This window comes from Oncorhynchus mykiss, chromosome 21, assembly GCF_057628025.1.
Source record: "Oncorhynchus mykiss isolate SJ-2025 chromosome 21, ASM5762802v1, whole genome shotgun sequence".
NCBI lineage: Eukaryota > Metazoa > Chordata > Actinopteri > Salmoniformes > Salmonidae > Oncorhynchus > Oncorhynchus mykiss.
In genome coordinates, this window is record NC_143042.1 from 45186813 (window position 1) to 45199043 (window position 12231).

The window sequence follows — 12231 nt, forward strand, 5'->3', positions numbered from 1 at the left end:
GAGGGTTAATATGATTTTGAATGGGAATCAATTGTTGCTCCCTAAAAAGCACTCACAAGTATAGTAAGACGTGTGTGTGTGTGTGTGCGTGCGTGCGTGCGTGCGTGCGTGCGTGCGTGCGTGCGTGCGTGTGTGTGTGTGTGTGTGTGTGTGTGTGTGTGTGTGTGTGTGTGGAGAGGGAAAGGGATAAAAATGTTTATTCCTGCCATTAGTTGGAAACACTCTTCTGTTATAATGTGTGTCTGCTGTCTGCCTCTGCTCAGCTGATGAGCTCAACTCAAAACACCCAAAGGGCTCACAAAATTCCACCTTCCTCAATCTGCCATCAAAATGCTCTTATTGGGCTTCATTTGGTATGCAAATGAACACTTTCTCATTTTGTCTTTCTGTGGTTCTGACAATTTGACAAGCCCAAGCCCCAACTCTCTCTCTCTCTCTGTTTCTCTCTGTTTTTCTCCCTTTTTCTCTTTCTCTCTTTTTCTCTGTTGCTCTGTTTCTCTCTGTTTCTCTCTCTCTCTTTTTCTCTGTTTCTCTCTCTTTTTCTCTGTTTCTCTCTGTTTCTCCCTTTTTCTGTTTCTCTCTTTTTCTCTGTTTCTCTCTTTTTCTCTGTTTCTCTCTGTTTTTCTCCCTTTTTCTCTTTCTCTCTTTTTCTCTGTTTCTCTCTGTTTCTCTCTGTTTCTCTCTCTCTATCTCTCTTGCGCGCACACACACACAGGAACTTCCTAAAGGTAGGTGTCAAAGTAAATCAAGTGCTTTTGATTTAATCTTTATCCCTGGTATGTTTTTTTGTGTTTCAGTATTGTAATGCCGTAGATAAAAATGTTATATGGTAAGGAGTGATGATAGTCCGGTACAATAAATATTTTAAGTGACAATAAACATTTTCACATCCTGTCAAGGAAGGAATCCGCTAACAGGGCGTCTTGAGGGTATTCAGTGATGTTCCCATTAGGTCCCTTAAAGGGTAAACCCACCCAAAACCACTCATTCTTAATAATTTACAGAATTAAATAACACTAATATGTGAGAACAATATTTTTTGTGAACAAATGTTTCATTTTGTCTTATAATAAGGTTGGTGGCAACATGTGAACATTGTTGTGGAAATCTGTTGCAGCTCAAGTCGACTACCGGTGCATGGTAAAAAAAAAGCTAGCTTGGGTGCGTGAAACAAAAAATACTGAGTCACCCTACTTGTAGACTAGTTGAACGTCAAAGCCATCCTCCTCTCTTTCATGTTGGCAAAACGGTCTAAGGTTCTGTCATACAGTACACTTTTAGTTTTTAGCTAAAATGCTTGCTACTAGCCTAGGTTCCTTGCATGGGAAACAATGAACCAGCTAAGTTAGCTAGCTAGTTAACCTGAGCCTACAAGGCAACATATTGAACTTCAGAAGTCTCAGGCCAGTGGCACAACATGTTCATTTATGGTTAGATCAGACTTGCCATCATAATCATTGCCCTGTACAGATAATTAAGTCCAAATCCCCATCTCCATCAATGGTTTAGGAAAGGGCCAATTTAGCAAGCTAGCTACTGCAGGACAACAGCACAAGCTGACCAGAAACAGAAAATCATGTTTGTCTAAGGAAATTATTTGATTGGTATGCAGCCAAATCCAACCTGGCCTCGTTTGGGGGTTGTTTTGCTGCACCAGGACAACCCACAGCTCAGCTCAACGCAGATTGGCTAAATATTATAATTTATTTATCAAAGGAGGCCAAATTCTTGCTGGCGTCAATCAATGAAATTATACGGCGGCAACATGTTTTTTGGTCAAGACAGTATCCGATACGCGGTCTACACTTACTGAAACAGAGGGGCCCTGTTGCCCTTGCTCTGATGATTTCTCCGGTGAGATTCAGCCATCCGCGAATTGACTGAAAACTTCCTTGGGACGTTGTGTCATGATCCCGTGAAGGTTTTAGTCACTTGAGGTTCCCATGTGTCCCAAACCATTATAAGTAAAGTAATGAAATGGAGGTTTTAAAGTAGGTAGTACGCTGTTCAGCTGAAATAGTGTCCAAATCTTTCATCCATTTGACATGATCACTACTGACTACTCATTATGACCCTTCCTGGGATTTGAATTCACAACCTCTGGAGTATGCTGATCATTCTGCGGCGCCACAAATTCTGTCAAATGTATTAAGTCCCCTACACATTCATTACCTATAATGCATCTCTGCATTTAGCAAAAGAGTGCCATCTGCGTCGCTATTTTAGTTATGAGTTAATCTGACTATTTCTCTCATTGATTTCATTGACTTATTTCAGCAATTTGAGTTTGGGTTTTCAGTATAGTTGTCTAATGTAGGTGAGGCATATTATTCTGTTTTAATGTTACTCCTGAATCACTACAAGAAATATAATCATTTTTCTTCTGTGTATTTTTAACAGAGCTGAGATTTACTTTGAAGTGTAAAGGGTAGGAATGGTCCTACAGGTGAAACCCGGGAACTAGACTAAACCTCCAGTGGACCATGACACCATGAGTATAGCAGTATGTTTACATCTCATATGCTGCATTTCATTCTACTGTATTTCAGTCAATGCCACTCCGACATTGCTCGTCCTAATACTTACTTTAGATGTGTGTGTAGTGTTGTAAATTGTTAGATATTACTGCATTGTTGGCGCTAGGAACTCAAGCATTTCGCTACACCCGCAATAACATCTGCTAAATATGTGTATGTGACCAATAACATTTGATTTGATTTGACACAACGTCCTGATGACTTCAAGCGAACATTTCGTGAGGTCCCAAGGATGTCCTTAAGACTCATTGTTGTTTGCAGGAGATTACATTAGTAGATGCAGCAATACTGACCTCCAGCGTGTTGGAATAAAGGTGTGCCTAAATCACATTGACATTCAGGGCGCATCTCACATCTCTGAAATATTCGTGTGTTCGCAAATGTACTTTTCTCCCTAATTTAATATTTACATACTTTTTTTAAATCCAGTGTATCGGCGTGGTTGACATTCAACTTGTGTCATCAATACATCATATGATCAAAGCCTAATGACAGACAGCGTATTTCACTATAGTCGTCATTCACAAAATAGCCTATTGAACTGATATAACAAATAAAATAAATAAAACCATCGCATACTGTAATTCAATGAGATTCCAGAAAATAATGCACTCTGTCGGGGGCGGGGCAGAAATCAGTTAGTTGTATGTGAGCAACACATGAGCGCTGACTGAGACAGCTTTCTGATGTAGAGCTCAGCACGAGCGCTGAGAGAGAGCCAGCAGCAGCCGATATAGAAGGATTGCCTGTCATGCTATAACAGCATGCATGTACAAGGCAAGGTGGCATGATCGTTTAGTCAATTAACCAGATATATATTGGGTAATGATTTGCCGTCTAATCCACGAGACATGCATTCCGTCAACATTGTGCTCATTTTCATTTTGGCAATGAATGGACTCTACATGCATAAAGTGAATGTCTTTCCCTGAACCAACCATTCTGGAATAAAAAGAAATACATGGACGGGATGGATTCGTTTAACTCAAGCGGAGTTGACACGTTCCCCGTTGTCAACTTAAATTCCTCATCAGAAAGTCCATATTCTTCGGCTACAATAGCGAGTCTTGCAGCACTTGTAAGTTTTCTTATTTTGTTTACAGTGGTCGGGAACGTTCTGGTTGTAATTGCGGTATTAACAAGCCGGGCAATGAAAGCTCCCCAGAATCTGTTTTTGGTTTCGTTAGCCACCGCAGACATTCTGGTTGCCACTTTGGTGATGCCATTTTCTCTGGCAAACGAACTTATGGGCTACTGGTATTTCGGCAGAGTTTGGTGTGGAATTTACCTCGCTTTAGATGTATTATTTTGCACTTCGTCCATCGTCCATCTGTGCGCAATCAGTTTGGACCGCTACTGGTCCGTTACGCAAGCTGTTGAATATAATCTCAAACGGACTCCTAAACGAGTGAAGTGTATTATCGTCATTGTATGGCTTATATCTGCCATGATATCTTCTCCTCCGTTAATATCAATAGACAAAAACAATGATAACTCTCAGTACCCAGGGTGTGAGCTGAACAATGACACTTGGTACATCCTCTCCTCTAGCATTGCGTCATTCTTTGCGCCTTGCCTAATCATGATATTAGTGTATATTAGAATATACCAAGTGGCCAAGACCAGGACCAGGGGCATGTCGGAGAAAAAACATGGTCCAGGTGAACATACAATGACTGAGAATGGGCTAAGCAAAGCTGCCTTGTGCAAAATCAACGGGGACAGAGAGACCGGGCACTGCCAGTGCCCACCCACGCCCAGCATGATGACCACAGAGGTTCATGATGAGGGGGACCTGGAGGAGAGCTCCTCCTCAGAGGACAAAGGTCACACCAAACCTCAGGACCTGAACCATAAGAGGGTCAAGCGGGCCAGCCGGAAGAACAGTGCCATCTCCAAACACTCCAGCCGGATCTCTAGAGCCAGCAACAAATCCATGGACCTGTTCGCCTCCAGGAGGAAGAGGAGGAGGAGCTCTGTGTCCATGAAAAAGGTCTCCCAGGCCAGGGAGAAGAGGTTCACCTTTGTGCTGGCTGTAGTCATGGGGGTATTTGTGGTGTGCTGGTTCCCATTCTTCTTCAGCTACTGCCTGCACGGAGTGTGCGGGGACCCCTGTAAGATCCCCGATCCCCTCTTTAAATTCTTCTTCTGGATTGGTTACTGCAACAGCTCACTCAACCCCGCCATCTACACCATCTTCAACCAGGATTTCCGACGCGCCTTTCAGAAAATCCTTTGCAAGTCGTGGAAAAAATCCTTCTAGATATATGTGATAATGGGAGGGACAAGCCAGGACTAAATATGCCCTGAGATGACCATGACAATCTCAATATGGACATATGAAATCTACCATGGAATATTCATATGAAAGAAGCCTATTTTTTGTATTCAACCATATGAACAATGCAACGTGCACACTGTACTTACAGTGGTCATACACATTGTCATGCTGTAACTCAATTGAGAGAGCATCATTCTGAACTACGCCTTCATATTCCCTCACAGGCAACTCTTGTGCTCTCATTACCCAACATATTTATGTTACTGGCCTGCATATTTGCCATTCACGTTCAGTGTGTGCATAGTGGTTCCCAGAACAAGATGTTCTGAAGTGTATCGCAAGGCTTTAACTCAATGTCACATTAGATATCTGGTACTCCTGAGTCCTATACAACCAAAGTAACACAATTTCCAGGCTAATCATGCTAATGCGAAAACACAGGGGAACTAGCCGGGCGCATCAGCAGTCTAATCCACTATGTTGACTTGTCATGGGTAATGATTTCCAAGTGGACCCTAGGGATTACAGACAAATGGTTGAGGTGTTGAGGGCTGAGTATATGTTTTTAAAACGTGGGCTACGGTTGTTCCTTTTATTTATAATCGTAAGAAAGATCTGTATTTTTCACCCTGGATGCTGATGAATATATACCTAAGAATAAAACATAAAGTATTTATTTGAAGTACCTCTCTTGTGGACTGTTTCTGTTCAATTATTTTGCATATTTAACAGTTTTGCAAGTGGTGCTTTTTCTTATGCTTAAAGTAGTGGGCTATCATGCAAAATAAACGCTGAAGAAATCTTATCTGAGCTCTACTGTGATGTTGGACTTCTGTCATATGTATATACACACTGGAGCACTCTGACAATGATGCACATGTGTTTTGACATGCTTGAGTGATTGAGAGATACTGGGGTTGCCAAGTGTTGTCTTATGCAAGGGATTCTGAGATAGTGTGCTCTGCCAGCATCAATCACTGTCTAACGTGCACTCTCTAAGATGTCTGGCAACCCATTTGTCCCTCAGATGGTATACAAATAAGCTTTTTATGTTTAGACACTATAAACATGTTAACAGAACAGCTCCAGGACAACAATGCATTTACGTAATCCTTTCTATTCATAGACATTCGCTTGCACTGTCAAACAATTTAAAATGCAGGTCAAATATAATTAGGGAATGCTAAAGGGAGAGGGTTAAAATGTCACTGCAACAGCTTCCTGAAAAAAAAAATCTGTAATTAGCTGCCTAAATCATTATTTAGGGTAAAAACAATTCCTTTTTGGCAAACCTAATCAATACTCTATTATCACACTATTGATATCATGTCTAATATCCCACCCATCCCATTGACTGGCTTGGGGGTGTTCTCACCATGGCTGCTTACAGATTCTCCTCCCACCTCCCAAAGTGTGCACTTGCACATTCCCAGTCATGGATCTACAATCCAGTAGAAGGAGTGTGCAGGTGCACACTTTGGGAGAAGTGTGAAGAATTGGTATGCAGCCCATTTTTCCCTCACCAATCCATAACATTCAGATTAGTGTCCATTCACAAAGGGAATGAAACAAGGAAGTATTCCAGAGTATTGGGACGTAGCCTGTGTTTTTTACTAAGTAGCCTCATAGATCCCTAGTGTAATGTAATGGCAACATTTTCTGAAGTTAACTGTGAAAATGATAGAAGCTGCAGTAATGGGGTCAACCAAAGTTCTCGTCCCCCTGACACAGATTGGCCATGTCAATACCAGGGTGTTGGTGACCTTTTAGCACAACAGGTTGGCTGAGAGGAGATAATCCAATATTCCCCACTGCCCTGTGGACATCAGCAAGGTGGAACTGAATCTTTCCTCCACTTTAAACTGCTGCTGTGTTTGGGGTGCCAATGTAACAGCTCTTTGTAATGGTCTTTTGTGTTTGTTCAAATGCAGTTCAGGATCTTAAGGATATAACGTATCATACAAAATGGATGACGTAGTACACAATTGGATGACGTAGTACACAGAAAAGAGGGACCGTTTTGGTTCATGAGCACCACTTTCAAAACTACTAGCTGAAATGATACAAACATTCTGGAGCATCACTTAAACTGCTGTTATGGTGTCAGTAAATGTAGACATGTAGACAGAGGTTGGTTTGTTTTATTCACCAGTAAAAAATAAATTGATGTAGGCTTTCTAAATGAATTATGTTAACCTTTTAACCTAACTAAATCTAACTAATTGAATTTGTATGTTTTATGATTTTCCATTGAGATCAGTTTAGCATTGACTGCATTGGACACATTACCTGCATTGACTTCCTGTGTAAAGGATAGGGTTTCCCCATACAAACATGAGGGAAGCTACTAGGCAACACGCAGCCCATCTATGACACAGAGGACTGTTAAAAGGGAATACATACAACATTATCCACAAAGTTCAGTTCATGATTGATCCCAAATGTCTTACAAAACTTGCTTTGTCATTTTATCTCACTTTGTCAAATACTAGTGCTGAGCGATTGTTAACCCCCCTCAAGTAATTGAACATCGGTTCAATTACTTGAATTCCATTTAGTTCTGTTTTTTTGTGAGCTCAATGTGCCATTTATCTAGAGAGAAATCATATCAAGAAGGAACTGTGGAACGCTGTTGGGAGTTTTTAATAGGCAAATATTCAACCTGGTTCAGCCAGAAAACGTGGTAATTAACTGCAATGACTAGAATGAATTGTGCCTATTCTGCTCCGGCTGAGACGCATACCGAGTGAGAGAAGAACGTCAACAAAACAGCGATGAGAGGGATACAGACTTTTCAGGACTCGGGGTACCAGATTGATAGTTGTAGCAGTCTTGAAATCTTTATCTACTTTGAAGAACTACTAAAATAGTGATTTCATTAGACAGCTCTGCAGCATGAGCAGCTGTGGCAACCCAACAATCACGGGCTACCATTTTCACTAGCCAACTAGGAAAATAGTATGACTCATTTGGGAGTACAGAGATAACGTTACATGGTTGTCTGGCTGCTACTGTGTGAGCAGAGAGGAGATAATGGCTTTAAGAAATTAAATAATAAAGTAATCAAACAAAAAATAAGTAAAGTACACAACTGAAATATTTTATTTAAGTAAAGTAATGTGAATAAATTATGGTTAATCAGTAATTAAGCAGTAATGGGCCATCATGGGGCTATTTTTAATTGATTTATTCTGTGTGATTTATTCTGTGTTGTTAGAGACAATGGAATGTTATCTATTATCTATTGTCTTTATATATATATATATATATATATATATATATATATGGGTTTTTTTGAAAAATATTGAAAAAAAAAAACTGAAATCGAAAACCGTGATTATTTTTTTCAAACCGAACTGAAACTGTACCGTCCTCAAAAAGCACTAATCGCTCAGCACTATCAAATACTAAAGTGGCATTTCATGCTACAGTTGTATTGAATCTCTTTCTTTATAATGTCAGACAGATTTTTTGCTTTATCATAGTTTACCATGCCACCATCCATGTTCTTCTGGCAATTTAATGGCAGATTTTGGTAAGACCAGTACTATCATAGTGTCAAATAAAAGGGAGCAAGTACTTAAAACATGGACCGAGACGGTGTGATTGTAATTCTTTGTGATTCATCCTTGTGTATTTCATCTTACTCAGCTCAAGCAATTGAGGTTAGTATTAAAAATGTATCACTGAAAGCTTTATATAACAATATAGCGTTGATTCTTATATGAAAACACAGTGCATATTTGCTTTCAATTCCAGGTAAATCTACCTGGTAGTTAGAATCTCTGTGTTGGTATGATACAGATATGACACATGGTTCCTCAAGTGGGAGCATTAAGAGGAAATGACATCCGGATCGATATTGTACATAGGCCTACTGTGCTGTATAGTACTACTAATGGAGTATGCTCCTACCAAAGTAAAGCCTCCGAGAAGACCTTGAAGGCAAACTTCCATGGAGAGAAAAGCTTGTTATCAAGGGAACATTTCCCAATGATTTGTTTCATTCATTCTGTGAATCTAACAGGTTTGAGAGGTTGGATTTCTGCTGCAACAGATACCAACAGGTTATGAAATAGGTTCGGATGCCTGTCTTTGTTTGAATCTTTCCTGTTTGCTTTCCTGAAAATGCAGCAGTGTTATAAACAAGAGCATTGTAACAGTGTAGTCAGTCCTTGCTGATTTGTATGTTTATTTTGGCTTGTGACTGTCATGGTTAACAGCCTGGAAAATCCTGCTGATTAAAATGGGATAGAATGGTCTATACGATGTCTCATTGGAGAGGGAAACAGCATTCCTGCTCTGTAATGGGTATTTACGGTAAATGCAGGTTTTTATGCTGTTTCCGTTTGTCACGTAACTGAGTTGTACCCAGGTTTAATTCACTGTGCTCGTGTGGTTTTTTGCTAGTTAAGATTGAACAGGACTTAGAAATGTTGTAACATGTTGTAAAAATTGGAATTGGTAACATATAATACAGATTTTTGCAAGACGTAACATATCATACGAAATGGATGACGTTGTACACAATGGTGCACAATTGTCGGGGACTCATTTTGGCTCATGAGCTCTACTTTCAAAACTACTGGCTGAAATTATCCAAAACCTTCATAACACATCTTTAACTGTGATATGACATGACTCTCATGAGAATCTGCTAAGAAATTGAACATTTGTAGTGGGCCAAGCATCAAGCCCTGAGGTACTCCCAGTGAGATCGAAAGGAATTCACTCGAAATCCATCTTAAGAACACTCTACCAAAGTACAAATGAGGAAGAGTTCCACTTGAACGTGACTAATCTCACTGTGACATAACAGGCCATTTCCTAAAGGAACTTAATATGAGGGATATCAAGTGGCTAACAAGGTCTGAGTTTATCAGCCTTGGACCACGAGCAAAATGGATTTGGGCTTTATTGGAATGGTTGAGACTCTTTTGTCTTGATAAAAGAAATGGATGAAAAGATCAAGCCTCTGCTCACAGCAGAAATAAACAATTATGCTCAAGTGCCTGAGACCTGATGAGAGCTAGCTCTCCAAAACCTGAATATTTATTCTAAAGAGTGGATGGTATTGCAGACAGTATTGCGGCCGTTTCAGTCACTCGTAATTACTGTGAAAGTTCTCCTTAAGCACCGCCTCATTCAGACAATTGTAATTGTTTCTCCTCATCTGGGTCAATGGGCCCACTGTCTGCTTCTATTATAAATTAGTCTCTAGTTGAGGTACGATCAGTTTTCATAATACCACTAGATGAACCACCTGCAGAAGTTCAGTTACAGCATTACAGAATGTCAGTATGTAAATAAGCCTGTCAATACTAAAAATATAAAATCAATGCAATGATCAGCTTGATAATTTGTGAAAGGGAGCTAACTGGATGCATACAGAGAATGTGTCCTCCACTAGGTTCATTTTACAGACAGCAGTCAGGCCTGAGGGAAATGTGGCGGTGACCAGAAGGTGGCTAGAGCAATCCCAGGTGGGCTGTTCTGCCATTGAGCCCTTCTTCAAAACTCTTCAACCCAAAGACTATCCATCTGTATAAAATGTATAAAGTTGAGCTTTGCTTTGGCAACATTTTCAGGAGTTTCACCCTTTCTTTGATGCCATAAGGATAGGGGGAGGTACTACTGCCCACTGAAAATATTGCTATCTCCGATAACATCACCATTCAGTACTTTTACCAATCAGTACAATTTCATTCATACAAGTTGCTCGTATACCTTTGTAATTACACAGTAACAACATTGTAATGACTTGTTGTTACATAGTATAGTAACAGCTTATTTTCTTACAGTGTGCGTTTCATTGAATTCCAGTCCTGTGTAGATGTACAGTACTCAACGTGCTGAATGAAGAAACACTAATTCCCCATTTGTTCATTGCACTACAGTGTACTGTTTTATGCACTATGAATTAGTGACCTCAATTTATCTTCTCGCCCATACATCAATGCGTACTTGTCAGGACTAATGATGGAGGGCAGCTCAGATGGTATCCCACACACTCGTTAACACTCTCCTAGCTGAGCTCACAGCTTTCTGCTAGATTCTGCAGCAGTGCCTCAGTGCGTTGGCACCTTTTCACTCCCCCGTCAAATAGCTCAAGAGAAAAACTGAGTTAGAAACTCTTAACTCTTCGTGTGTGGTTGTTCTTCGTAGCTTTCCTGTCCACTCCTTTGTTCTCTACCTCAACAACAAATCGTTATGGCACATGCTGCATAGCTGCTCCAACTCTGGAATGGCCGTCATAGCAACAGTTATGGGTGAGGAGATAAGTCGGAAAACGAGTCAAGAGACAGAAAGGGGACATTCCTTTTGTGGCTCACTGAGTACAGAAGATACTTGTTTTCACTGTAAAAAGGACGTAGCCTATACAGTGGCTTGCAAAAGTATTCACCCCCTTGGCATTTTTCCTATTTTGTTACCTTACAACCTGGAATTAAAATAGATTTTTTGGGGGGTTTGTATCGTTTGATTTACACAACATGCCTACCACTTTGAAGATGCAAAATATTTTTTATTGTGACACAAACAGGAAATAACACAAAAAAACCAGAAAACTTCAGCGTGCATAACTATTCACACCCCCAAAGTCAATACTTTGTAGAGCCACCTTTTGCAGCAATTACAGCTGCAAGTCTCTTGGGTTATGTCTCTATGAGCTTGGCACATCTAGCCACTGGGACTTTTGTCCATTCTTCAAGGCAAAACTGCTCCAGCACCTTCAAGTTGAATGGGTCCCGCTGGTGTACAGCAATCTTTAAGTCATACCACAGATTCTCAATTGGATTGAGGTCTGGGCTTTGATTAGGCCATTCCAAGACATTTAAATGTTTCCACTTAAACCACTCGAGTGTTGCTTTAGCAGTATGCTTAGGGTCATTGTCCTGCTGGAAGGTGAACCTCTGTCCCAGTCTCAAATCTCTGGAAGACTGACACTGGTTCCCCTCAAAAATGTCCCTCTATTTAGTGCGATCCATCATTCCTGACCAGTTTCCCAGTCTCTGCCAATGAAAATCATCCCCACAGCATGAGACTGCCACCACCATGCTTCACTGTGCGTTTTCGGTAATGGCCAAAAAGCTCAAATTTAGTCTCAACTGTCCAGAGTATCTTCTTCCATATGTTTTTGGTGAACACCAAATGTGTTTGCTTATTTTTTTCCTTAAGCAATGGCTTTTTTCTGGCAACTCTTCCATAAAGCCCAGCTTTGTGAAGTGTATGGCTTATAAAGTGGTCTTATGGACAGATACTCCAATCTGCTTTGCAGCTCCTTCAGGGTTATCTTTTATCCTTCAGGGTTATCTTTGGTCTCTTTGTTGCCTCTCTGATTGATGCCCTCCTGGCCTGGTCCGTGAGTTTTGGTGGGCGGCCCTCTCTTGGCAGGTTTGTTGTGGTGCCGTATTC

The 12231-nt window shown here is 40.6% G+C and overlaps 1 protein-coding gene across 1 annotated transcript; it reads left to right on the forward strand.

Moving 5' to 3' along the window:
- The first annotated feature begins 3171 nt into the window (after positions 1-3171).
- LOC110500663 (alpha-2 adrenergic receptor-like) lies at positions 3172-5500 on the forward strand. The gene has a single exon (XM_021578152.3). It carries the CDS (start codon positions 3499-3501, stop codon positions 4798-4800), a length of 1302 nt encoding a protein of 433 aa, XP_021433827.3. The 5' UTR covers positions 3172-3498; the 3' UTR covers positions 4801-5500.
- The last annotated feature ends 6731 nt before the right edge of the window (positions 5501-12231 follow it).

Excerpts from the sequence above, each read along its gene's own strand:
- LOC110500663 (XM_021578152.3), top strand. The coding sequence starts at position 3,499 with ATGGACGGGATGGATTCGTTTAACTCAAGCGGAGTTGACACGTTCCCC.